This window comes from Stigmatopora nigra, unplaced genomic scaffold (genome assembly GCF_051989575.1).
Source record: "Stigmatopora nigra isolate UIUO_SnigA unplaced genomic scaffold, RoL_Snig_1.1 HiC_scaffold_60, whole genome shotgun sequence".
Lineage (NCBI taxonomy): Eukaryota > Metazoa > Chordata > Actinopteri > Syngnathiformes > Syngnathidae > Stigmatopora > Stigmatopora nigra.
This window is the reverse complement of record NW_027551638.1, coordinates 58,471-85,000: the sequence shown is the minus strand read 5'-3', so window position 1 is coordinate 85,000 and position 26,530 is coordinate 58,471. Positions and strand designations below refer to the sequence as shown.

Below are 26,530 nucleotides of genomic sequence, written 5' to 3'. Positions count from 1 at the left end.
GAGAACTTTTTACTTTAAAAGTGGTGACATTACTACAAATCGCACACATTTTAGTGATTTTTTACTTTTAAATTTTGAGTATGGCTCTCAAGGAATAACATTTAAAAAGATGAATTGTTGATGGCTCTCTCAGTCAAAAAGGATCCAGACCCCCGGATTAGAGTGACACACATTTTGGAGCTTAATAATTGTTTCCCCATCTCTCATTTACGAGCTGATATTGCCTAACTTTGTATCTTTTCTTCAAGGATTTATCTCATTTTACTCAAACAGAGCACATTCAATGCCTATCTCGGTCGGGGCCTTACATATATGCATTTTTGTGGACAAGTGAAAAGTGTTTCATACTGCATTTTTACCAAAGCTATTACAGCTGTTTCAATCTCATTTGAAATGAGAAGTCTTGAACCTGATGACAATTTAATGCAATTGAGCTTAGGAATTGTTTCTTTTGATATCATGTTCTGTTCTCCACCACTCTTTTGACGTCATGGATAATTTAAAAAAAAAACCCTAGAAACCTAATGCAGTTGATTTATGCAAGTAGTTTTATTAATCTCGCAATCTTTATTATGCAAAATTGGACAAAATTCAGTGTTACTTGTGATCGTTTGAGGTCCATAAATTCAAACTAATACTCTTCATTCATCTCTTACAGGGCTCCGATCGGGATTCTAATTGGGTGGAGGACCTGATGAAAATACACACAGCTCGGGTAAGAGATGTTGAAATCTTGACAGGTCTAGACTTATACCGTAGAACCACACGGCGTTATGATGAAATTCTCTCAATGAAAACTTTTATGCACACTTATGAGAGTGAGATCTAATTTTTCCATGTTGATATTTCTAGATTTTAACACTTGAAGTACATTGATTTATCAGTAGCTATAACTACACACATGTTCTCAAAAAGCGGCTTTCCTTTGAATTCCATCTCTTCCTCACCACTAAACTATTCACGATTCATGGATTATGAAAGTCAAAACTCTCGTGAGAAAAAAACTTTAGTCATCTGCGTTTTCTTTTTTATATACATACTTTATCAATTTGGATTGTACTTGATTAAACTAAGAGATTAGAATGATCACCAGAACATCTGTCACCTTACATATTAAATTCTGTAGTAATGTCAATATTAGAAATTTTCATATACATGCATATATACATTGATGTAATGTGTTCTGTCCTGTCAAAAAATTAAATCATGATTGTTGAATGTTTTCATAGTTAGCTTGCTGTTAATCGCATTTTTTTTGAAAAGCATAAATGAGCAAGGTATTAATAAAACATAATAATACAAATTTAGAAATTTTCATATACATGCATATATACATTGATGTAATGTGTTCTGTCCTGTAAAAAAATTAAATCATGATTATTGAATGTTTTCATAGTTAGCTTGCTGTTAATCGCATTTTTTTTTGAAAAGCATAAATGAGCAAGGTATTAATAAAACATAATAATACAAATTTAGGCCTTACTATAAAAAGGTGTTTGGGCAACATTAAACCTGTAAAGATGAATTAAACTTTTTTTCGCACCAAATAACGTGTAAAAAGACTTGAACTCCTCTATCTGGGGAAGGACCTGTTCCATTGACCGGGAAGACATGCAACCTTTTTCCAACTAAGGACCATGTTTTCAGATTTGGAGGTGCTGTTTCTCATTGCGACCACTTCACACTCAGTTGCAAATCGTTCCCGCGAGAGTTGGAAATCTTAGCTTGATGAAGCCAACAGAACCACATCATCTGAAAAAAAGCCATATAAGTTATGAACATATTTGGTGACATAAGCCATGCCTGCAATAATCATACCCCCACGGGAAATGGCTACGTGGACTGGACTCTGACACCGGTCATAGAGGGAACGGACCTGGCACATCAGGGGTTCTGGGACCCCATACTCCCTCAGTGCCCCTCACGAGAAAATCCCTGGGGGACACAGTTGAATGCCTTCTCCAAATCCACAAAGCACATGTCGACTCCAGTGCCCCCCCCCCCTCCCCCTGTGAACCCTGCTGAGGGTGTAGAGCTGATCCACTGTTCCGTGGCCAGGACGAAAACAACACTGTTCCTCCTGAATCTGAGATTGGACCTCCTGGGGGCCCTCCTCTTCAGTACCCCGGAATAGACCTTCCCGGGGAGGCTGAGGAGTGTGATTCCTCTGTAATTGGAACACACCCTCCGGTCCCATTTTTAAGAAGGGGGACAACAACACCGGTCTGCCAACCCAAAGGCACTGTCCGCATTGTCCACATAATGTTTCAGAGGCGTGTCAAGCAAGACAGCCCCACAACTTCTTTTATCAATCCAAGATGGTGCCATTCACTTGGCAGCCAGTGGCAGTAGCTCTGTTCACTCTTATGTTTTTCGTTGTTACAGCCCTTCTATTTTTTAACTACATTTTAATATTTCTTAATACATTCCTTTTTACTTTACCTCGTACTTTTTACTTGGATGTTTTCACAACTTTCCTTGTTCTGTTATCCTGGTTTCTTTCTGCTACTTCTTTTTTGGAACCATTCAGCCATGCCTAGGCTGTCATACACATGGGACTAGCTGTTGCAATACAGAGCAGAAGGATCAACACCTCAATGCCGCTGGGAATTCGGAGCTGGACAAAAGTGCCGGGAGAAGACCAACCTATCCGTCCTGGGATAAGATGGAAGAGCTGTCGGCACTTATCAGGCCGAAAACGGAGTTGAGGGGGATCGACTCTGCTACTGTTGTCTTCAGCTTCAGACCACCGAGAAACTATGCGGATAAACTTGTAAGAGAGACTGCATATTATTCACCTCGGTCACAGTCTGCAGAAGTTCCCCATCTTTTGGAAGACTTCCTGTGCGTGGTTGCAGTTTTTGTCTAACTTCAAAACGTCTGAATCCATTTTTGCTACCGCAACCAAGATGGCACCGTTCAAGAGGCAGCTGATGGGGGTAGTAGCTCCGTCCACTCTTAATGATTTTATTTGGTGATTCTTAATGATCCCATTTACTTTGATTTGCTTTGTGCTTTTGCTTTGTTGTTTATGGCCTTTGTGATTTTACTGTTTAATTTAAAACTATCTGCATTCTTACCCACGTGCTACTGTCACAATGAAATTTCCCAAATACGGGATAAATAAAGTTATCTAATCCAATCCAATCCAATATGCAGTGCCTTTAGAACAGTGGTCTCAAACCGGTTCCACATAGGGCCGCAGTGGGTCCTGGTTTTTGTTCCAACCGATTTAGTGCCGACATTTTAACCAATCAGGTGTCTTTAAAATAAGTAGCACCTGACTCTAATTGACTGATTGCCCTTGCAAAAGGTATCCTTGTTGAGTTGGAATGAAAACCTGCACCCACTGCGTCCCTTTGAGGACCGGTTTGAGACCACTGCTTTAGAACAAGGGTGACCCACTCAGTCCTCAAGAGCCCCTATCTGGTCTGTTTTCCATATCTCCCTCCACCAACACACCTGAATCAAAAATCTGGATAGGTTATTAAGCTTCTGGACAGTTTTCGAATGAGTAGATAATTTGATTCAGGCGTGATAGAGGAGGGAGTAATGGAAAACAGATTGGATGGTGGCTATCAAGGTTCAGAGTTGGCCACCCTTGCCTTAGAAACTCTGGATGGATCTAATCCACCCCCGGAGACCTTCCGCCGAGGATCTTTTGCCTTAGAGAAGACCAGAGCCATGTGTCGCTTGGCTCTCTGATACCTGTCAGCTGATTCTGGAGCCCCGTGGAACCAAAAGGCCCAATACTACTCCTTTCTCAGCCTAACAAATCCTTTACTGCCAGTCTCCACCAGCAGGCTGTGGGGTTCCCGCCACGACAGGCATCGACCACCTTGTGGCCGCAGCTCCGGGCTTCACTCATACTCAATGACTCTGCCTCGTGCCGGACGGACATGAGAGAAATCATGTCAGAGGTAGGAATTGAAACTCCTTCTGACAGGGGACCAGGCATTTCCAGCAGACCCTCACAAAACATTTTGGTCTCCTGCCCCTATCAACGGAGCCAACTTAACAACCAGGTGGTGACAGCTCTGCCCCTCTCTTTATCCAAATGTCCAAGTTATGTGGGCCCAGACGCAGGGATGCTACTCTCTTATCTTCCAGGGTTAACTCTGTATGTAAAACATACAGGAACCGAGGCGTGGGGCAATAAGTATGCCCACACCTGATCGGCGCCTCTCACCATGAGCAACTCTAGGTGGAAGTTTCCAACCCCCCCCTCTAGAGGATGGGTACCAGAACTCGAGCTTAAGATGGTGGCGTCAATCCATGTTGCCTCAAACTCTCCCTAGTTTTGTAATCTTTTTGTGTTTTTCGTGTAGCATTTTTCAAGTTGTTCGTAAATACCGGAATTTAACATCAAATACAGCCATATGGATGTATTAAACATTGATCTGCGGCTTGTGACTACGGTTTCTAAGGTCGTCCATCATTCACACGATATACCGAAAGAGATATATTGGATTTGAGCGGAATCAGAAACAAAAGTGAAGTTGTAGAGGGGGCCGGTTGACTAAACTCGGAAAGTTGACTGAGCCTACACCATTAGGCAGATTTGATGAGCCTATACCATTTGTCGGCCTCACAGCTCTGGGTCCTGGGTTCAAGTCCAGGTCGGTCCACCTGTGTGGTGTTTGCATGTTCTCCCCGGGGCTGCATAGGTTTCCTCTGAATACTCCAGTTTCCTCCCACATTCCATAGTATGCATAGTAGGCTGAGTGGGAACTCTGAATTTCCCTTAATTGGATTGGATTGGATTGGATTGGATTGGATTGGATAACTTTACTCATCCCGTATTCGGGAAATTACATTGTGGCAGGTAGCAAGAGGGTGATTAGACAGAATAAACAGCATCAATCATTAAAATCATCAAATCATTAAAACATAAAAGCCGCAAAACACAAAACGAACAAGAGTGGACAAAGCTACCGTGGCCGCCGGCTGCCGCTTAAACAGCGCCATTTGGTTGCGGTAACTGAATCGGACTCAAAAAGACATTGTAGAGTTGGACAAAAACTGGAACCCCACAGAACAGCAAAGCAAAAAGCACAAAGTACAAAGCAAATCAAAGTAAATGGAATCATCAAATCATTAAAACATAAAAGCCGCAAAACACAAAACGAACAAGAGTGGACAAAGCTACCGTGGCCGCCGGCTGCTGCTTAAACAGCGCCAATTTGGTTGCGGTAGCTGAATCGGACTCAAAAACGACCTTGTAAATTGGGCAAAAACTGGAACCACACACAGGAAGTCTTCCACGAGATGGGGAACTGCTGCAGACTGTGACCAAGGTGGAGAATACGCTCTTGCAAGCTTATTTGCACAGTTACTCAGTAGTCTGAAGCTGAAGAAAACAGCAGCAGGGCAGAAAATCTCGACTCCGTCGCTGTTAGGGGCCTACAACTCTTCCATCCCACGATGGAATGGTTGGTCAGAAGCGTTGCCTCTTCTCCCAGCACTTTTGTCCAGCTCCAGACCTCCGGCGGTACCGAGGTGTTGCTCCTTCTGCTGCGTATTGTGACAGATAGTTCCATGTGTGTGACAGCGTAGGCATGGCTGGCTGGTCCCCCGAACAAAAAAGAAGTGGCCGAAAAATGCCAGGCTAACAGAACAAGGAAAGTTGTAAAAACATTAAAGTAAAAAGTATAAAGTACAAAGTAAAGTAAAAAAGAATGCTTTAGGAAATATTAAAATGTCATTTAAAAAAAGATAGAAGAGCTGTAAAACATGAAAAACATAAGAGTCTGACACCCTTGGTGCAGAGCTACTGCCACAGGCTTCCGCTTGAACGGCGCCATCTTGGCTAATTAAGGGTATTTGCATGTTAGGAGTACCTTGTTATTGTTTTTCCATTGCTTTCTCTCCGTTCTGATGTTTCCACACTCTTGTTTTTCCCTCCTGCCTTGCCGTTGTGCTCGCGCAGCTGTGCGTCATTCAAAATTAGTTCCTGTTGTGTTTATTTAAGAGGCACTGATTTTTATGTCATTTATAAGATCGTCTGCCTTATCTCCCTCGCCATGTGTAGGCGTTACCTTGTTCCTCGATTCCTTGTTTTTTCCCTAGTCCGGTTTGGTTTTGTGATTTTATTTCTAATTATTTTATTTTCTAAAATACTGCCTAAGTAATTAAATGTTTGGAATGAGCACTTTTTCCCTCGTCCCCACCTGCTTCCCCGCCACTGGGTCCTATTTCTATTAACCTCACCTCGACGTCTCCCCAAAGACGTAACAGAATGATCTGACCAGCCTGGACTCAGCACGAAGCTCCCAAATCACTTATAGGGAATTTAGAATGACTATACCGTGGTGTTGGCACCTCAAAGAAGTTCTGGCAGCAGAAGAGTCCCGGAATATCAGCTCCACGGACTCTGTGTGGTGGTTGACGGGAACACTCAGGTAGGACTTTCAAGCACTGCCCGCTGACGACCGGGAAATCGCCTTGTTTTTGGGCGGAGGCCCAGCGGCGAGACGTGTCGCGGAAGTGGTTGATGGTCGTGTCACGCCGTCTTCCCGGAGGAGGCGATGAGCGGAGAGGAGGGAGGAGTGACTGGACGCACAAGCACCCGAAGTTGCTCCCTGCTCGCCTTTGCCCTTCCAAGCTGATAGATCTGAAAATACAACTTCAGGAGCAGGTTAAGAAAGAGTGAGATCAATTTAATAGGAAATAGGTTTATTACCGGACTGCAGGAGGGGGAAGGGGGGAATGCTCAAACAGCTGTGAACCGCTCACAGTCTGTCGTCCTCGCAATTCTCTCTGAAAGAACAGTGAGTCAGTCTTTATATATGAAAACAGGGCATAGTATGGTTTCTATGACAATGACCAAACTCTGGGCAAAGTCAGATTAATCAGTGACAGGTCTCCATGACGACCACAAAACTTTGGGTAAAGTCAGATTAATCAGTGGCAAGTCTCCATGGCAACGGCGAAACTTTGGGCGAAGTCAGGTTAATCAGTATCAAGTCCCCATGACAACGACCAAACTCGGGGCAAGTCCTTTATGACAATGATGTTTCTATACTTACAAAAACTGATCCAATATGAACAAGCAATTTCCAAGCGACGTTGTCCCTTTATCTTAATGTTATCTTACAATTCCCTCCTCTTGTAAGTATAAAACATTGGAACTTTGTTTGTTAGCGACGCTACTTTTGAACTAAATTCTTCACAAATGATTTCGAACTAGAGTTTAAACCGACCAGAAGGTGGCGAAAACCCTTCACGCAGTTGAGGCAAAATTGCTCCCTTGACCTCCTACTGGGGACGATCACCTCATGGTCTGGTGTCTCAGAATAGGAAAGACATTAATCAGTGTTAGACAGTAGCGCCACATTAGAGTCAGATTGGTATATGGATTGTTGCATGTGTATACGAGTTAGCATTAACTGGGTTTCAACAATCATGCTACGTTCGAATGTGGCATTCATGGTACATTTGATCAAAGTGTAGAAGCAGGGTAAACAACAGATTAGGATAACACGCACGAGAGTAATAGCAGTTACAAATTGTACTAGGGCTTTCAAAAGAGTGTCCATGAGCCTGAGAGGAAGTAGTCAAGCCATCCTCGTTATGGAACCGGATGTCCGGTCACAGCGCTCTGCATGTTCCTCATAGCCTGCTGGGCATCATGGACTGAGTAGGATGTGCCGGCAGGGATGAAGGCGCAGCATGAGTGTCCCACCATGGCACACACACCACCTTGCTGGGCGGCCACTCCGTCAAGAGCAGGGCAGCCCTGGACAATCACCTGGGCCAAGGCGGCTACCCTGGCCTCTCGGCCTTGCCGCAGCCAGACTGATGCGACGACACAGGCCCAAAACCTGCAGTCAATGGTCTCCAGACGCAGGGCGTTCTTTGCCACTTCCACCCAGGGGAACAGAGCCATTAGGATTTTGGAGGAGAATGACCAGTGTTTGAGGGGCACATCCAAGCCCCACACTGGATCCTGGTCGTGAGCTCCGACACTCGTTCATCAGCTTTGACGGTGGTGGCCAACTTGGTGAAGTTAGCGGTCAAAATCACACGAGAGGTCCGTCCCCATGTGGAGATGACCAGCACTTTCTTTTTATCACCTTGACGAGTACCAGGTCGCTTAGGGACAGGACCTCCTGTATTGGAGACCGAGGAAATGTCGGCAGATCATTCACATTTATCACAGTTCTTTCTTGGAACATTTTGCATAATCACTGAGTGAGAGAATCTGTTTCTCCTGTCTCCTCCACCATCAGTCTGAGTCTTACTGTTCCATTGGTTCTTTCAACGAGTCCAGCATTTTGGGAGCGGCAGGCGCAATGATACCTCAAGTCGATTCCAAGATGCCGTCCCATAGCTTGGATAATCCGGCTTACGAAGCGAGCACCACTCCAAATGACTTGTGGTATTCCATGGCTTGGAATGATCCTTTTGCATATGGCTTTTGCGACTGCCCTGGCGTCCGCTTTCTTGATTGGGCATATCTCAACCCACTCGGTCAATGACCACCAGACAGTACCTGCATATGCCACCTTGGTTCAGCTCGATAAAATCCATGTTCAGAACCTGAAGACAGTTTCTGCTTTGCTTACCTGGAATGTTAGGTTCATCATTATCATAAATGTGAACGCTTTGCCTTATTTCGTATATTAAATATTACATATATGCATACTTTGCATTTTAATACATCTCTTGCAAAAGTTCCAAAGCTCCAAAGTCGACCAAAAGACCTTTGGCGGTCACTTATCCTTCACACCTGGACTTCTCGAGACTATGGTTCAACAACAAGCTCTTGGGAACTGTGGATTTGTTTTGGGAAACGTGGCTTCTCAAGATGGTCTGCATCAACATTCTCTCTCTCTCTCTCTTTCTCTCTCTCTCTCTCTCTCTCTTTCTCTCTCTCTCTCTCTCTCTCTCTCTCTTTCTCTCTCTTTGGGAAGATTCGACAGACCTTCAATAGTTTTGAGAACTAAAGCTAATTTTTATGAGACTCTCATAATGTTTAGACTTCTGTTATGCATGTTGTTTAAATCTAATGATTATATTAGCAAAAGGGACACCGGGGTCTTCAGAATCATCTGACCGGAGGCATGTGTGGATGGATTCTCTTCTTGCAAGAATAAAAAGATATGATCTCACGTACCTCCATTATTGAAAGCTGAACTTGGAAATGAAAAATGAAAATCAGACGTAGGCATTGTCGTCATCATTGACTTGAATACTAAATTCTAAAAAAAAATACTAATTGGTAAATCTATCAAACCCATTTAAGAAGGTCTAGTCTCAATTAAAACCCATTCACCTTTTTTTGCATATAGAGACAATAAAACCTATATAATAAAAGAGTTCCCTATGGTTTTATGGCCTTGCTTTCTGAGCAATAATCTTTCCAATCAATATTGGAGTGGTTGCCAAAATGCACTAAAATTACCTTAAATCCAGCCGAAAAAAGCATTAAATGAATAAATACGAATACCGCTGCATAAATAAAAGTACTGGCGATTTTAAGAGACTATAACCGAGCACAGGGTGCTTGATTTCCTGGTGAAAAGTGCACTTTTAACCTGGTACCAGACCCAATTGCACTAAAATTATTTGTCATTCAGGTGGAAGTGTTCTGCCGATTCAAATAAGAACAACATTTTAATTTGAAATAATTTCCCATTATTTTTGGAAATATATATTCAAAATGATTTGCTGTCAACCTTAATTCAAAGATTGTTTTCCATGCTGGTGTAAATTATAGAATCTACTGTTATAACTACTTTTTTCTTCTGTCATTATAGTACTTACTGTTATGACTATTTTGTTTGGCCGTGAATAAATTTCCTTGTTATTCTAAATGAATGTTGTTATCTGTGACTTGTTCTTCTAAATGAATGTTGTGGTTTCTGTGACTTGCTGTTCTAAATGAATGTTGTTATCTGTGACTTGTTATTCTAAATGAATGTTGTTATCTGTAACTTGTTATTCTAAATGAATGTTGTTATCTGTGACTTGTTATTCTAAATGAATGTTGTTATTTGTAACTTGTTATTTTAAATGAATGTTGTTAACTCTAACTTGTTATTCTAAATCAATGTTATCAGTAACGGGCCTTATATGGCCCTGTTGGGGTTATTCTGTATTACTATTATATATAAATGTGTAGTAAATCATTTCTTTGTTAAATCATTCTTCGTATTGTTAAAAGGGTGCTCGGGGTCATAAACAGTCATTTAGTCCTCTCACAAGGACTGCTTATCCAACGATTGTTTATCCGACATCTCCCCCAGTCTGGGGCTCCGAGGACTGTTGATCTAGGTTTGCAGGAAGTAGACGCCAAGGTTTCTGACTAACAACAGATACGGATATCTGCCACTTCCAGCAACACTCGCATAGTGTGCATTCCTCGTGACGCACTTCAAGCTTCTTTATGTAATTGTTAAATAATTGTTATGTCAAACAAAGGTGTGATTGTTTCAATCCAAATTTGTTTTTAGTTTCCTGTTTTGTTACTGGTAAATACCTTGGTTGTTATTATAGTTACAGAGGTTTTTGCTTACGCATGTTGAATCATTCAATAACCTTGTAATTGTTTCGATTTATGGCTTTAAAGCCGTACGGGAATTACTGTTCGAGCAGATACTTTGGAGATCAAGATGAAGTCCTGACGCTCTGATCTACCTACTCTTAAGGTCCCTATCAGTGACGCAATCTATTTAATTAAATGTCAATAATTAAATAAGATGTCTGCCTGCAGTGATTGATAATTATATTGGAAGGGTAATTATTAATGAACCTATCAGGCCCGCAGGCCGAGGTTGAAAAACTTGTACACACACACGACCGGGGGCGGGGCGAGCGCGTCCGCTAAATATTCTTTGGCTAGATATTTGGTCTGCCAATTAGTCGTTCGGCTAATTCTAAGTTCGGCCAGATGACCCTTCGGCCGTCGGCCAGATGTTAGTCGGCTAAATGTCTTTCGGCAAGTAGACCGTGCGCCATATATTGGTGGTCAGCCAATCAAAAACACAAGAAGACTGACAACAATTCACGCACACACTCATAATCTAACATCAGTGGTCTGCAACATTAAAAAGGTAGATTCATCAAGACTTCCTCCCGATCTCCAAAGTATCTCCTCAAACCGTGAATTCTCGTACGGCTTTAAAGCCATAAATCAAAACAATTACAGTTACAGAGTTATTGTTTAATCCAACATGCATAAGCAAAAACAACATCTGTAACTATAATAACAATTAAGGTAAGTAAAAATAATAGAAAAGGAAAATAAAACTCCACTATATATATATATATATATATATATATATATATATATATATATGTATATGTATATGTATATGTATATGTATATGTATATGTATATGTATATGTATATGTATATGTATATGTATATGTATATGTATATGTATATGTATATGTATATGTATATGTATATGTATATGTATATATATATATATATATATATATATATATATATATATATATATATATATATATATATATATATATATATATATATATATATATATATATATATATATATATATATATATATATATATATATATATATATATATATATATGTTGTTCAAACTATTGTAAGAATAGAATTGTTGTTTGAACTTTTAAGTAAGTGACTAATATGGGTCAGAAAGCATCAAAGGTAATAGGTTGGTTGCCAAATATCAGAATGTAGTGCAGAATGGGCCTTTTTGAATGACTGTCCACTTATACTAAGAAGTGGTGTTGATCTTTCTCTGCAAAGTCAATATGTATTCACTACCAAACTCTGCCAGCAGTGTAGAGCTGCTGCTGGTGGTAGTTTCCTCACACTCTGACAGGCCTCACATTGTTGTACTGTATGTTCTCTTTCACTGTCCAGCTGCGGCCACCACAAGTAGCTCCTGGCCAAGGCCTTCATCCTGCATCCTCCAGGGTGTCCTTGGTGAAGATCATGCAGTAGTTGCTCTCGGTGTGCTGGTGGAATGATGACTCGAATTCCCCACAATATGCAACCTTGTTCCACAGACAGTTAATTTTTCCGGGAAAAGTATGGTTTCAGTCTCTCTTCTTTGTTATGACTTGGCCATCCAGACCAAGTCAACACTAGTAATTTGCATACGACTGGGTCCTTGAGAGTGCTCTTTGCGATCTCTGTAGCCTGCACGGGGAGCTCATCCACTACTGAGAAATAGAAGATGCTGTTTTCCTCAGCTGTGTTATCCTTCCCCTTCCCCGGCAGTCTAGATAAGGCATCTGCATTGGCATTTTCCACCGACGTTCTGTACTCGATATTGTAATTTTAAGCCATCAGTCTCAGCGCCCAACGCTGCATTCACAGAGCAGCTAAAGTGATGATTTCAGACTTGGGTCCCAAAATGGCAAGAGGGGGCTTGTGGTCAGTTCATAAACTTAACTTGCGGCCATATAAATATTAATGAAATTTGCTCACGCCAGAAATTATGCGATCGGTTTCTCATCCCCATTTTCCATTATGTGAGACATGACCGCTGTTTCCCTACATGTGTCTCCGACCACTCATGCATCCTTACAACAGATTCGATCCCAACAGTCGCCTAACCCAACCCACGGTACCCACCAGACGCCAACGCCGGAGCCTCGATTTCCACCCCTATGATCCAGTGTGGGGCCCCCCTCGAACACAAACACTGGTCAGTCTCCTACAAAATTCTATATTCCTTGGTAGGAACCGCAAAGAACACCCTACGTCTGGAAACCATTGACTACAGATTCCAGGCCTATGTCACCGGATCAGTCCGACTACAAGGCCGAGAAGCCCATTTAACCGCCATGACCCAAATGTTTATCCAGAACCGCCTTGCCCTTGACAGAAAAACCGCCCAGTAGTGAGGTGTGTGTGCAATAGTTGGAGAACACTGCTGGACCCTTATCCCAGATGAAACCGGCGACAAAGATGGACGCAGAGGAATTTTTCTCGAGTGCCTCGAGTTTTTGCCTCTGCCCTGACAAGTGACTTTGTTGTTTTCCATACGCTGTGAAAAGTAACTGATGATGATATTTGTAATCTAAACCTGGAGAGGAGCAATACAAATTGATATGATTAAAACTATATTTTAGTTACTACAGGGGGAAATGTGAAATTTATCAACAGTTTACTGCCATGCTTCCTGAGTAACCAAAAATAATGTTTCAGTTGTACATAAAAAAACATAATTGTCATTGAGACTTAGCCCTGCATCCTTGTCATAACCCTGCGTCCTTGTCATAAATGAACTTCTTAACCAACCGACCACAAACTGTTAGACTTGGTTCCCAGCTCTCTTCCTCTATTACACTGAGCCCTGGCTCCCACTCAAGGCAGTGTACTGAGTCCTCTTCTGTACTCCTTGTACACATAGGACTGTACACCAACCCTTCAGTCTAACTCTATCATCAAATTTGCCGATGACACCACTGTGTTCGGACTCATCTCAGGAGGGGATGAGTCGGCCTACAGACATGAGGTCAACAAACTGTCTTCATGGTCCTCGGTGAACAATCTCACACTGAACACCACGAAAACTAAATAAATAATCCTGGACTTTTGCAAACACAGCACGGATCTGGCCCCATTCCTCATAAATGGAGTATGTGAAGACAGGGTCCAGTCCTTTAAATTCCTTGGGTCCACGTCATGAATAAGCTCTACAGTGGTAGTGAAGAAGGCCCAGAAAAGACTCCATTTCCACAGGGTATTCAGGGGGAACAACTTGGACACTAAGCTTCTGGTAACCTTCTATAGAACCACTGTGGAGATCACCCTGGCATACTGCACACAGTGTGGTATGCAGGAAGCACGGCAGCAGACAAAAAGGCCATGCAGAAAGTGATTAACACTACCCAGAAGATCGCTGACTGCTCTCTGCCCTCACTGGAAGACATTGCCAGCCCTCATTACCTCAGAAGAGCCAGGATCATCATTGGGGACCCATACCACCGTGGTCACAATCTGTTACAGCTGCTGCCCTTTGGCAGACGCCACAGGTCCCACAAAGTATGGTCACATAGGCTTAAGGACAGGTTTTTTCTCATATCCATCATGACTCTAAACTTGCGTTAACACAACACAATCCCTTATGTGTAATAACTTCGGGGTGAGGTAATATGAAAAGACGTTGTGCGGTGATCTGCCTCCTACTGGCTGACGGAAGGTAAGTGAAAGACAGTGAGAGGTAAATTATCCGCTCAGGGGGTGATGCGATGTATCCATAATGGCATAACGCCAGATTACGAGTCCACAATTATCACTTAACAGGGTCTTTTGCCTAGAAAATGCACCTTATGGAGACGCACTACCAATTTCATGACACGTTTGGATATGATAACAATTAGGCTATTTTTGTTGATAATGACGACAAAGCCTATGTCCGTTTATTATTATATTATTATTAATATTATTAAAACCCTGCATCCTTGTGATGGAGAACTTTGCCCTGAAGTTGTCCAAACGTGTCAGTCCAAAGCCTCTATGACAACTTCGGTTCATACTGGGAGTTGTTGCAAGGAACAGACTGTACAGAGACAGCTGTTCAAGCTCTACCCATCCTGCAGCCTGGTAATAAACTTATCTTCAAATTCGTCTCACTCTTTCTGTGACTGCTCCAGAAGGCAGGTCAGCCAGACAGACCCAACACAGGGTTCAGTGCTAGCTCTACTCCTCTTCTGTCTTCAGATGAATGATCTGCCAAGCTGTTGTCTTTCAATTGTCACCATCCCATTGTATGCCAATGATGCTGCGCTATATGTCCACGCAAAAGACAAAAAGACATGCAGCACAGGAACTCACAGATGCAATAATGAGAATGAAGAACTGGCTTGAAAATTCCCAATTACGAAGAGAGTCTTAGATATCTAAGACTGTATGAAGATACTTCTCAACAAGGGTGACAAATAACAGCGATACCAATGTTTTTGTCCAAGGAAAAACAATCAATGTTGTCTGAGAATGTAAGTACCAAGGAATCACTCTTGATTCTCAACTTTTCTTTAAACGACAGGTATACATAAATACTCTGAATAATATTAAATTCAATTTGTTCAATTTTTATGAGAAACAATCCAATACTTACATAAAAGTGATAGGTACACCAATAAGTACTCCCAAATTAACCTTTCAAAAAAGGAGGCATCTGAAGTCATATGCTTTTAGTCTTGCAAAATTAGGGTTAAAAATTAACCCTATCTTTTACAAATTCGGTACAAAAAATACAAATACAAACTTACAAATTATGTACAAAGGGAATTCACAGATGGGATTTTGTATTAAAAAACAGTAAAACTCACAAATTGTATGCAATGGCTAGCAAGTAATCAAATTTGTTCGCAAATTTATCTGGGTTTGCATTGATGGTCGTCGTCGTGTCGCTCGTCAGCAGGAATTTGAACAAATTTATGAACTCAATGACATGCAATTGATTTTAACATTGGATGAAATAGGGATATTTTGGCTATTGTTTATGAAACTTTTAACAGTTTGGAAAGTTTTCGCCTGCTCGGCCGCACACGCGTGACCATTTAGATGTGTGGTAAATGAGTGCTCTCATTGATATTTTGATATTAGATATTTAGATATTAAATTCATAAATATAATTTTGAGAGCTGGTTTCAACAGTACTTAGATATTAAACTCTCTCTCGTGAATATATTTTTGAGAGCTGTTCTCAACAGTAATGTCAGGTTTAAAACCATATACATTCAATAACTTCGGATCAGAGGTAGCACACGCAGAGTCGGCTTGATGAGATTTTCAAAGACTTTGGCTGAAGGAAGTGTCAGAATAGCCAGCTCTGGGAGATGAGTCCATCCCCCTAGCGTGACCAGTTCGAATCCCTACCTACCCCCAACAGTTTACTGTTGAAAGCAACCAACCAGGTTATCTCTCACTCTCAAAATTATGATCATAATAGAGTTTGTCATTGCATTGACAATGTCAGAGCATTAATAACTAAATATCTGAGACAACATTTAATTTGGTGTCAGAGGTGGACAGAAGAAAATAATTGATCATTCCAAATCTTGTAACAAGATGGTGTCATCTGTTCCACCCCACTATTAGTTTTAATGAGCATGCTTTTTTCAGCCTGATGTGAACTCCCAGTGGCCAGATGATCTTAAAGTTCAATAAGACTTTGGTCCGTGTAAGAAAATTAGTTTTCCCTGTCATCACAATTAATGTCTCAAATCCAACTGACAATGATATCCGCTTACTCGGGCGCACTGTAATTGGCATAGTAAGAAAATCTTCCCGCTGAGATTTTTGAAGCAGCCCCAGCACCAATTACAGTCAACCACACCAGCATTCACACCCCATCCAATACAGGTGAACAATGGGACACACCTGTAGATGTATGTCACCTGACGGTACCCGGTCATTTCGTTGACGGACACTTGGTCGACGGACACTTCGTCCCCGGATGTTTGGTTGAACGGAGTTTAGTCGACGGACAGTTGATCGACCAGACGTTTCGTCGAACGGATATTTGGTCGACGGACATTTTGGCACCGGATTCGCCACCGGACATTTCATCGAACAGACAATTCGTCGCCGGATTCGCTTGCTCTCAATATTATAATCATGAGAGAGAGAGTTTATTGTTGAGAGCGATCAACCAGGTAATCGCTACCGCTCAAAATCACAATCATGAGAGGGAGAAAGAGTTTGTCATTGTATTGACAATATTAGATCATTAATATCTAAATATTTAATATCAAAAGTATCAATAAATTTCATATTGTTGTCGTGTGTACATGTTTTTCAATTTGTGTTTCTGGGTGACGGAACAAAATGTCCTGTTCTCATGTGTCTATAGACAAACTTACCTCGCCCGTGCCCATCCCACATTTTATACTAGTTTACAAGAAATTACAATTAATATACTAATAGTCTCAATGTGTCTGTTCGGCGAGCTGTCTGGATCACATATACACACACACAGTTGACAAGAAATTACAATTAATATGCTAGTTGTCTCGATGTGTCTGTTCGGTGAGCTGTCTGTTCGGCGAGCTGTCTGGCATCGTCGCGGGCTAAAAGTAGTTGTCTCGATGTGTCTGTTCGGTGAGCTGTCTGTTCGGCGAGCTGTCTGGCATCGTCGCGGGCTAAAAGTATACTAAGACTTTTATATGTTCGATAAAAATGAGCACATAAAGGATTTAAACACCTAGCTGTATTGCAATTTCTTTCTTTTAGAAATTGAGAGAATGAAGGTTTGTCTGCACCCCAGTCAACATGAATCGGATATCTACCGCCATCAATTGCAGCCAATGGGTTAAATGAGTCCTGAGTACTCTGCACCTCAAAGTCAACATTAATCAAACGACCTCAAATCGACCAAGCAATTGAATTCTTCATTAGACATAAATATGAGAAGAAAAAATACAGTAAAAACGTGACCAATGGAGGCAGTCAAAATGAATTGTATTCTAAAGCAACTGAAAAAGCACATTTATTTCTGTTAGGACAAGAATTGTGCACCTTTTAGGTAGAGGCGAGGAAATGAGGAATAGGACACAATTCCTGGGGAGCAGGTGTGACATGTTAAAGTGAGTTAAGTTATAAATAAGTGCATGTGTGATATAAAAATAGTTTTGGAATTGGGTGTTTATCATTCTTCGATTATTGATGCCTCCAGCCATATAGCAAGGGTATGGATCGGTATTCGATTTTTTGTGTCTGGACTCATGTAGCTGACACGCGGGGATAGCTGACACGCGGGAGGGGGAGGGGGTTAAGGCATATCACTAAAAGTTGGCTTGAAGATAACAACAACTGACCTGTCTGATTATTTCCCCCTGTGTTTTAAAGGTATGTTGTTTTGTTGTGGAGACCGATTGAGTGTGGGGTTTGCAAGAGACAATAGTTAGCATGTGAGAAAGAACATAATGTTTAGTAATGTTTGTTTACTTTTTATGTGTGCATGAATGTGCAAGTCTCGGGGGGAGGACAGGTATAGCCTTTAGCAAGCTACCTTTCGCCGCCATTATAGCGTTAGCATGATAGTGTGCAGTATATGACGGTCGTAGCAAAGGAAGCTATGCTATTGAGACTTCACGAGCCTCGAGTAGTGCACAGGTAATAGCATTAGCAACGTACCCTCGGCCGTCATTAGCATTAGCATTGTGATGTGTATGTGTGTATGGCGGTCGTATCAATGAAGCTAAGTAATGGTATTGAGATTCCTTTGTTTGCCCTGCTAACTAGCTGAGGACTTTGCTAAGTTGCAAAACAAAAGGTCACAAGTTACAATAGTCATAAGTCATGACCGTTTATGCAACAAGTACATTGTTTTGGGTTATGACGGGTTGTTAATATATTTATATGTATATATTTGGGTGTTATTGTATATTATGTTTTTGTGTGAATTGAATTGATATCACTAAAAGTTGGCTTGAAGATAACAACAACTGACCTGTCTGATTATTTCACCTGTGTTTTAAAGGCAAAAATTGCTAGAATTCAGGGGTACAACACAGGCAAGGACGAAGGAAAAAGTGGTGTTCAAACAAAAACTTTAATAACTTAGCCAGGAGGCAAGGAAAGTAACAAGGGACGTATCAAGAAATAACAAAAATCAAATCCGACTTGGAAAAACACGGGGAAGTGAGGAAACTTGGAACATGGACCGAGACAATGGAGAAAAATGGCATGGCAAATAAAAGCAGACAATCCGACAAATTATATAACAATCAGTAGGGTCTAAATAGACAACAGAAACTAATTCTAAATGACGAACGGAAAGTCAGGAGGGAAAACCAACAATAGGAAATTGAACATAAGAACTCTCAGAGAAAACAATGAAATAATAATAAGAAGCCAATCCTAACAAGGTATTACATTCAAAAATATGAATTGTTGATGGCTCTCTCATTTCCCAAACCCTGAGGTATACTATAAAGCAGGTGTGCTCAACACGTCGACCACGAGCTAAGGTACATCGCATGAGAGAAAGATTTGATCCAGTAAAACAATAAAAAGAAATTTATGAGACTTGGGCGGGAAAAAAGCGCCATCGCGAGTCCAAGCATGATTATTAGCTGCCTACACTACTTTGGGTCCTGACTGGCATTAGGTATATCAACAGCATACATAACTACTAAGCTTCGTCTTTGGCCCAGAAAAAAAGGGTTAAATTAAAAATAAAACTTGGAGCAAAAAAGTATGAGCACCCCTGGTATAAAGGATGGATTCTTCTTTCTGACTATGAACAGGATTATTCATTGTATATGTGATAAAAAAGACAACATAAGCAAACCCTTCACTAGGATTTACGTGAAATAAGAAAGATGCTAAATTGATTAATCTTATTTTATCAGGATAGTTGATGAAATTTGAAATATGATAAATTGAATTTGATAGTTATTGTTTCTTCACTTAAAAAATGTGGTTCAATCCATGAAAGATAGGAGAGTGGTACGGGCGTCAGCACAAAAGTAATAGACACAAGGCTTAAAAGAGGGATGGGATAGTGTTTAGCATTTAATATTCTACTGCATGAATTTTGGTTGATTTTAATTTGTGAAAGGAAAATGTTCATAGCAACTTTAGAGGTGAAATTGTCAAAATAAATGTTTGGGGTTCCCTTTGTTCATTTTTGTCTTTGTTCATTTTTGTCAAGATGGTTTTATTACTCAAACGCTAAAAGATCATGCAAGCAGGGGCAGGCAACAACAGCCGCTACGTTGACTGCCCTCCTGCGAGGGTTGCAGAATTCATTTGTCATTATGTGGAGGTATCAATCTCCATATAGGTGAACAAAATGGACATTGGTGTGACTTCTGCTGCGTCAAAGATGCTGGAACACCAGTCTGTCTGACTAAGAGGGGAGTTGGGGTTAACATCTATCTGCTCATTACATCGAAAGTCATCATTTATGCGGTTCCAGGTGCTGACTGAAATGTGGACAAGTGCTGCAGTGCTGCTGAGGATAGGACAACTCCCCCTGGGGTAAGATATACCAGGGAGTCACAAATACCACAGCAGAAGGGTTCAGTCAAGGATGAGTCAGTGTTACGACTCCCCCTGGGGTAAGATATACCAGGGAGTCGCAACTATCACAGCAGACGGGTTCGGTCAAGGATGAGTTCGGACAAACACTGCAAGTAGCCTTCAGTTATATTTTATTTACAATAAAGTCCATAAGTAAGCAAGGCATCAAGGTATCAAAGGGGTGAACTGACAAATGAAAAGGGTTTAAATAAGGGCAGGAAGTGAATCTTGATTGGAGGAAGGATGATTGGGGAAGTAGTAACAGCTGTGTTGGCCTGGGCAGGGCTCTGTCACAGGGGTGGAGCCACAGCTCCATGCACCTGCAGAGAAAAGAATCCACACACCTCCTACATAGTGTGTGTCCAGGCTGCCAGCCGTAACACCTCCCCAGTCAAGAGTCAACCTGTTGACGAAATTGAACCACCAACCTGCCTCAATCAACCAATACACTCCTGAGATAACTCTCCTAAACCCGAGACAGGGCATCATCCATAACCTCTTCTTCTGCGCCGGCTTCCATTTTTGCACCGGTATCTTCTTCTTCTGCGCCGGTATCTTCTACTACTTCTGCGCCGACTTCCATTTCTGCGCCGACTTCCATTTCTGCGCCGACTTCAATTTCTGCGCCGACTTCAATTTCTGCGCCGACTTCAATTTCTGCGCCGACTTCAATTTCTGCGCCGACTTCAATTTCTGCGCCGACTTCAATTTCTGCGCCGACTTCAATTTCTGCACCATCCTCTTCTGGCACCTTCTTTTGTGTGGGCGTGCTTTAATGCGCCCTCTTTTTCGCCTATTCCACTTCTGCGCCGTCGTCCTCTTCTGTGCCGGCGTGCTTTACTGCGCCCTCTTTTGTGCGAGCGTGCTTTGATGCGCCCTCTTCTGCGCCACCGTCCACTTCTGCGCCAGCATCCTCTTCTGCGTCAGCGGTGAAGAGGCCTGGCTGGTCTGGCGGGCGTCCGTGTCGGCCAGAAACGAGACAAGGAAGTGGTCGGTCCGACGGGCGTCCGCGCTAGCCGGTGACAAGGCGTCGCCGGTCTGGCGGGCGTCCACGCCGGCCAGAAACGAGACGAGGACGTGGTCGGTCCGGCGGGCGTCCGTGCCAGCCGGTGACGAGGCGTGGCTGGTCTGGCGGGCGTCCGTGCCGGCCGGTGATGAGCCGTGGCCGATCTGGCGGGCGTCCGCGCCGGTCCTTTAAGTATTGGCCAAGCCCCCTTCCTTTAGGAGACACCAGAATTTTAGAACGGTCAGGCACCTTACCCTGTTTGATCGGAGGGTCGCCAACTCCCTCGCCCAGGGGTGCCAGAGCTTTGCCGCTCTGGCGTCGCCGGCCCCATCATCCAGGGGCGCCGGAGCATTGCCACCACTTCTGGAAGGGCAGGCACTGGCCAGAACGGTGCCTCGTAGAACGGTGCTAGGAAGAACTGTGCCTGAAAGGCCGGCGGGCACCGGAAGCCTGGTTAGTTGCTTCGGCACGGGTGCGAGTGGCGGCCCCAGTGGCGACGGAAGTACTTTGCGTGGCCTCGGCACCGGAACTTGGGGTGCTTTCTGCAGGCTGATCTCCGCAGCGGACATTTTCCTCTTGCCTTGTTTTTTTTTCTTCTTCCAATGCCTTTTCCTTTTCAAGCCGCTCTTGCTCCAATGTTTCCCTTTCTAAATATTCCTGCTCCAAAATATTTTCTCTTTCAATCAGCTCTTTTTCTTTTTGATTTGCTACCAAGGCCTTTTCTCTTTCTAGTTTTTCTTGCTCTATGGCCTTTTCTCTTTCTAGTCACTCTTGCTCCAAGGCTTTTTCTTTTTCTAGTTTCTCTTTCTCTATGGCCTTTTCTTTTTCTAGTCGATCTTGCTCCAAGGCTTTTCCTTTTTCAAGTCGATCTTGCTTCAAGGCCTTTTCTTTTTCTAGTCGCTCTTGCTCCAAGGCTTTTTCTTTCTCTTGCCTCTTAAATTCCAAAACTCTTTCTTTCTCAAGCCGTTCTTGCTCCAGACATGCTTTCTCTACACCAGGGGTCTCAAACTCAATTTACCTGAGGGCGGCAAGAGGCAGAGTCTGGGTGAGACTGGGCCGCATCAGGATTTCCACAAGAAAAGCGCTGATAAAACATTCCAACGTTATCAAATATCTTTATTTTTAACTAAATATAATGGATTAAATAAATTAACTTAAAGATTAATAAAAAAATAAATCAATAAGTAATAAAAAAAAAATAATGAGAATACAGTAGATATACAGTGGCTGGCTAAGTAGAGAAAACTAATTATTTTTATTCCGTTTCAAGTGTCTGTATTAACAGCTCTTTAAATTTTAACTTTCTGAACTTGAATGGAACATAGAACAAGAAATATTCTGGACACAGCTTCTCTTGTCTACTTTTTGCTGCTGGAGACCTGGCAGCGCTTCTTCTCACATAGCTGAGTCACATTTGGTTTGAGGGAGGAAGCAGTGGAGACCCTCAATAGAGCTTGAAGATGCTCATCAGTAAGTCAGGACCTATACTTGGACTTATTGAAGTTCAAGGTGGAGAAGAGTTTCTCACACAAGTATGTGCTCCCAAAAAGGCACATGGTCCGCTTGAACATTTGGGAAAGTTCAGGGAAACTGGGGGTCAACTCTCTCAAAAATTGCCCATGCTTGTCTGCTTCTCCACTCACCTCCCTGAACTTGGCTTTGAGTGCAGAGTTGCACTGCAGGTCAATGAGCTCAATTTGAAGCTCAGGAGGGGCATCTTGCACATCAAAGGAGAAGGGGTCCGCAAAAATTTGAAATGTGGCTTTGTGTGTCTTGAAGTCTGCAAATCTGTGATCAAATTCCTCCTGCAGCTTCAAAACATATTTCTCACCACTGTATGGTGTGCTTGCATCCACAAGAGCCTTACATGCTGGTAAATGGAAAAGGTTTGTCTGAGAGAGCTGGGGTTTCCATAACAAAAGTTTAGTGCAGAATGCTCTCACGTTGTCATAGGCAGCACTGACAAGTTGCCCCTGGCCTAGTAGCTTCTTGTTCAGTAAGTACATTAAGCTCATGTGTGATATAAACAAGAAAAGCTAAGTCCATGAGCCATTTGGGATTACTTAGCACAGGAACAGCAACCCCGTCTATCTCCATAAAGTCTTTTACTTCTGCTCTCAACTCAAAAAGTCTCTTCAAGAACTTGGCTTCTGACTCCAAGGGAGTCAAAAGTCAAGAATTAAGCAAGCGAGAAGCAGGCGGGAAGCAGGCGGGAAGCAGGCGGGAAGCAGGCGGGAAGCAGGCGGGAAGCAGGCGGGAAGCAGGCGGGAAGCAGGCGGGAAGCAGGCGGGAAGCAGGCGGGAAGCAGGCGGGAAGCAGGCGGGAAGCAGGCGGGAAGCAGGCGGGAAGCAGGCGGGAAGCAGGCGGGAAGCAGGCGGGAAGCAGGCGGGAAGCAGGCGGGAAGCAGGCGGGAAGCAGGCGGGAAGCAGGCGGGAAGCAGGCGGGAAGCAGGCGGGAAGCAGGCGGGAAGCAGGCGGGAAGCAGGCGGGAAGCAGGCGGGAAGCAGGCGGGAAGCAGGCGGGAAGCAGGCGGGAAGCAGGCGGGAAGCAGGCGGGAAGCAGGCGGGAAGCAGGCGGGAAGCAGGCGGGAAGCAGGCGGGAAGCAGGCGGGAAGCAGGCGGGAAGCAGGCGGGAAGCAGGCGGGAAGCAGGCGGGAAGCAGGCGGGAAGCAGGCGGGAAGCAGGCGGGAAGCAGGCGGGAAGCAGGCGGGAAGCAGGCGGGAAGCAGGCGGGAAGCAGGCGGGAAGCAGGCGGGAAGCAGGCGGGAAGCAGGCGGGAAGCAGGCGGGAAGCAGGCGGGAAGCAGGCGGGAAGCAGGCGGGAAGCAGGCGGGAAGCAGGCGGGAAGCAGGCGGGAAGCAGGCGGGAAGCAGGCGGGAAGCAGGCGGGAAGCAGGCGGGAAGCAGGCGGGAAGCAGGCGGGAAGCAGGCGGGAAGCAGGCGGGAAGCAGGCGGGAAGCAGGCGGGAAGCAGGCGGGAAGCAGGCGGGAAGCAGGCGGGAAGCAGGCGGGAAGCAGGCGGGAAGCAGGCGGGAAGCAGGCGGGAAGCAGGCGGGAAGCAGGCGGGAAGCAGGCGGGAAGCAGGCGGGAAGCAGGCGGGAAGCAGGCGGGAAGCAGGCGGGAAGCAGGCGGGAAGCAGGCGGGAAGCAGGCGGGAAGCAGGCGGGAAGCAGGCGGGAAGCAGGCGGGAAGCAGGCGGGAAGCAGGCGGGAAGCAGGCGGGAAGCAGGCGGGAAGCAGGCGGGAAGCAGGCGGGAAGCAGGCGGGAAGCAGGCGGGAAGCAGGCGGGAAGCAGGCGGGAAGCAGGCGGGAAGCAGGCGGGAAGCAGGCGGGAAGCAGGCGGGAAGCAGGCGGGAAGCAGGCGGGAAGCAGGCGGGAAGCAGGCGGGAAGCAGGCGGGAAGCAGGCGGGAAGCAGGCGGGAAGCAGGCGGGAAGCAGGCGGGAAGCAGGCGGGAAGCAGGCGGGAAGCAGGCGGGAAGCAGGCGGGAAGCAGGCGGGAAGCAGGCGGGAAGCAGGCGGGAAGCAGGCGGGAAGCAGGCGGGAAGCAGGCGGGAAGCAGGCGGGAAGCAGGCGGGAAGCAGGCGGGAAGCAGGCGGGAAGCAGGCGGGAAGCAGGCGGGAAGCAGGCGGGAAGCAGGCGGGAAGCAGGCGGGAAGCAGGCGGGAAGCAGGCGGGAAGCAGGCGGGAAGCAGGCGGGAAGCAGGCGGGAAGCAGGCGGGAAGCAGGCGGGAAGCAGGCGGGAAGCAGGCGGGAAGCAGGCGGGAAGCAGGCGGGAAGCAGGCGGGAAGCAGGCGGGAAGCAGGCGGGAAGCAGGCGGGAAGCAGGCGGGAAGCAGGCGGGAAGCAGGCGGGAAGCAGGCGGGAAGCAGGCGGGAAGCAGGCGGGAAGCAGGCGGGAAGCAGGCGGGAAGCAGGCGGGAAGCAGGCGGGAAGCAGGCGGGAAGCAGGCGGGAAGCAGGCGGGAAGCAGGCGGGAAGCAGGCGGGAAGCAGGCGGGAAGCAGGCGGGAAGCAGGCGGGAAGCAGGCGGGAAGCAGGCGGGAAGCAGGCGGGAAGCAGGCGGGAAGCAGGCGGGAAGCAGGCGGGAAGCAGGCGGGAAGCAGGCGGGAAGCAGGCGGGAAGCAGGCGGGAAGCAGGCGGGAAGCAGGCGGGAAGCAGGCGGGAAGCAGGCGGGAAGCAGGCGGGAAGCAGGCGGGAAGCAGGCGGGAAGCAGGCGGGAAGCAGGCGGGAAGCAGGCGGGAAGCAGGCGGGAAGCAGGCGGGAAGCAGGCGGGAAGCAGGCGGGAAGCAGGCGGGAAGCAGGCGGGAAGCAGGCGGGAAGCAGGCGGGAAGCAGGCGGGAAGCAGGCGGGAAGCAGGCGGGAAGCAGGCGGGAAGCAGGCGGGAAGCAGGCGGGAAGCAGGCGGGAAGCAGGCGGGAAGCAGGCGGGAAGCAGGCGGGAAGCAGGCGGGAAGCAGGCGGGAAGCAGGCGGGAAGCAGGCGGGAAGCAGGCGGGAAGCAGGCGGGAAGCAGGCGGGAAGCAGGCGGGAAGCAGGCGGGAAGCAGGCGGGAAGCAGGCGGGAAGCAGGCGGGAAGCAGGCGGGAAGCAGGCGGGAAGCAGGCGGGAAGCAGGCGGGAAGCAGGCGGGAAGCAGGCGGGAAGCAGGCGGGAAGCAGGCGGGAAGCAGGCGGGAAGCAGGCGGGAAGCAGGCGGGAAGCAGGCGGGAAGCAGGCGGGAAGCAGGCGGGAAGCAGGCGGGAAGCAGGCGGGAAGCAGGCGGGAAGCAGGCGGGAAGCAGGCGGGAAGCAGGCGGGAAGCAGGCGGGAAGCAGGCGGGAAGCAGGCGGGAAGCAGGCGGGAAGCAGGCGGGAAGCAGGCGGGAAGCAGGCGGGAAGCAGGCGGGAAGCAGGCGGGAAGCAGGCGGGAAGCAGGCGGGAAGCAGGCGGGAAGCAGGCGGGAAGCAGGCGGGAAGCAGGCGGGAAGCAGGCGGGAAGCAGGCGGGAAGCAGGCGGGAAGCAGGCGGGAAGCAGGCGGGAAGCAGGCGGGAAGCAGGCGGGAAGCAGGCGGGAAGCAGGCGGGAAGCAGGCGGGAAGCAGGCGGGAAGCAGGCGGGAAGCAGGCGGGAAGCAGGCGGGAAGCAGGCGGGAAGCAGGCGGGAAGCAGGCGGGAAGCAGGCGGGAAGCAGGCGGGAAGCAGGCGGGAAGCAGGCGGGAAGCAGGCGGGAAGCAGGCGGGAAGCAGGCGGGAAGCAGGCGGGAAGCAGGCGGGAAGCAGGCGGGAAGCAGGCGGGAAGCAGGCGGGAAGCAGGCGGGAAGCAGGCGGGAAGCAGGCGGGAAGCAGGCGGGAAGCAGGCGGGAAGCAGGCGGGAAGCAGGCGGGAAGCAGGCGGGAAGCAGGCGGGAAGCAGGCGGGAAGCAGGCGGGAAGCAGGCGGGAAGCAGGCGGGAAGCAGGCGGGAAGCAGGCGGGAAGCAGGCGGGAAGCAGGCGGGAAGCAGGCGGGAAGCAGGCGGGAAGCAGGCGGGAAGCAGGCGGGAAGCAGGCGGGAAGCAGGCGGGAAGCAGGCGGGAAGCAGGCGGGA

At 46.1% G+C, this 26,530-nt stretch overlaps 1 protein-coding gene and 1 long non-coding RNA gene across 9 annotated transcripts in view; one reads left to right on the top strand and one right to left on the bottom strand.

The window, feature by feature from the left end:
• Positions 1 to 19,041, top strand: part of LOC144193073 (autotaxin-like) — a 51,389-nt gene extending 32,348 nt beyond the window's left edge. Inside the window, exons 6-8 of one of the 8 annotated variants that reach the window (XR_013325585.1) lie at positions 659 to 715; positions 14,675 to 14,949; positions 17,192 to 19,041. Coding sequence is in view for 3 of the 8 variants with exons in the window: in XM_077711908.1 (XP_077568034.1) it covers positions 659 to 715; positions 14,675 to 14,821 (204 nt within the window). In the remaining 5 variants the exon portion in view is untranslated. Of the gene's footprint in view, positions 1 to 658; positions 1,459 to 8,676; positions 10,416 to 11,863; positions 14,654 to 14,674; positions 16,911 to 17,191 lie in introns of those variants that run through there. The other 7 variants (XR_013325588.1, XM_077711910.1, XM_077711908.1 and 4 more) reach the window with 7 other exon arrangements.
• On the bottom strand, positions 1,367 to 6,779 carry LOC144193074 (uncharacterized). The gene is made up of 3 exons (XR_013325591.1): positions 6,683 to 6,779; positions 6,308 to 6,625; positions 1,367 to 1,752 (listed from the first exon to the last, which is right to left on the bottom strand). It is a non-coding gene; the product is annotated as an uncharacterized LOC144193074 (long non-coding RNA).
• Positions 19,042 to 26,530: the final 7,489 nt, after the last annotated feature.